The sequence below is a fragment of the Euprymna scolopes genome, chromosome 19 (assembly GCF_053919585.1).
Source record: "Euprymna scolopes isolate OS-2025 chromosome 19, ASM5391958v1, whole genome shotgun sequence".
NCBI lineage: Eukaryota > Metazoa > Mollusca > Cephalopoda > Sepiida > Sepiolidae > Euprymna > Euprymna scolopes.
In genome coordinates, this window is record NC_136500.1 from 34,224,226 (window position 1) to 34,225,824 (window position 1,599).

General features: G+C 37.3%; 1 protein-coding gene across 1 annotated transcript; it reads left to right on the forward strand.

Moving 5' to 3' along the window:
• Nucleotides 1-604: 604 nt before the first annotated feature.
• Nucleotides 605-1,168, forward strand: LOC145240194 (uncharacterized). The gene has a single exon (XM_080103779.1). It carries the CDS (start codon nt 605-607, stop codon nt 1,166-1,168), a length of 564 nt encoding a protein of 187 aa, XP_079959905.1.
• Nucleotides 1,169-1,599: the final 431 nt, after the last annotated feature.

Consider the following 1,599-nt stretch of genomic DNA (forward strand, 5'->3'; position numbering starts at 1 on the left):
TTTTGTTTGTTTGTTTTTTATATAGTTTAAACATAAACCATTAAAAAGAAACTTTCGAAAAGACCAAAATACCATAAATTAATAGCGAAAGGAATATTTTTAATTTTTCAAAATATTCATTGTCTTACACCGAAGAACTTGTCCTCTCACGTGGCCTTGAGTTTGGCATACCTCCTTGATATATTAACAAGGAGGAGGTATTTGCTGAATTTGAAATGATGTATCTACAGCTGAAGAAACACGTGCCCTCTTCGTCTGAGAATATATCGCGGTTAAAATCACGCCTTGTTGATCTTGCGCACAGTTTCGTTAGTAGTCCTATTGACTCGAAATATTTTGTGTTGCAAGCCAACCGTTTTAAGGCCATTACGTCCAGACAAAGGTTCTGGAGTCGTTATTCTCGACCAAAACATCTATATCGAGAAAATGATGGTGATACTTGGCGATGCTACTAAATTGAATATTTAATCAACGTCAGTATAAATGATAGGACAGTCAATAGAGAAACCAAACTTCAATCTCGCTTTCTTAGACTTTATAAAAGTGGATGGGTTTCCAAAGAAACTTATATCGAATTCGTCCTGTGGGTTCACAACGTTCCAGGATGTACGGTTTACCCAAAATCCATAAGGAAAATATTCCTATGCGACCTATTCTTTCAATGTTGGGTTCCGCGCAACATGAATTGGATAAATGGTTAGCTGATATCCTTAAACTTGTCCTGGAAATATATACTGGATTCTGCATTCCTGATTCTTTTCTGTTTGCAGAATTTATTCGTGATGTAAACGGTTCATCAAATACTGGATATTTATGTTGCTATGACATATCCAGTTTGTTCACCAATGTGCCTTTGGGTGAAACTATCGGCATTTGTGCCGACAGTCTTTATTGTGGTTCCCTAACTAAACCCTCCTTTCCTGAGCATATATTTCTTGAGCTCATGGGTTTAGCTACTAAATCGGTTGAATTTAGTTTTGACGGGAACATGTATCGTCAAGTTGATGGGGTAACAATGGAAAGTCCTTTGGGTCCTACATTGGCTAATATTTTTGTCGGGTTTCAAGAAAAACTGCTTTTTGGTCGTTTTCCTAAATCGGTGTGCTATTTCCGTTACGTGGATGACATTTTTGTCATGTGTTTTTCCTTTACGGAAGCTGAGAGGTAATTAGAACAATTAAAACTTGCTTCACCTTGCATTGACGTTTACTATGGAGGGTGAAGTTAATGACTCATTACCGTTCTTAGATGTTCTCATTGAAAGATCCGGTATAAGTTTTACTACTAGCATATATAGAAACCCCACATTTACAGCGCAATACATTAGCTGGGTTTCGTTCTCCCGCAAAACAGAAAATTAAATCTGATTAAAACTAGTGCATCGGGCTTTGTTGATCTGCTCTAGTACTAAACTAGATGCAGAACTCCAAAGCATAACTGAGATCCTTTTGGCTAATGGTTATCCTTTACACGTAATTCAAAAATGTGTGAGGGATAAAATCTTGGCGTTTAAAGGCGGAATGTTTCTGGGCCCTCAAAAATGTCCCATATACTCTCGTGGATTGGTGTCAAAAGCCAGGAGTTTTCACATAAAATTGC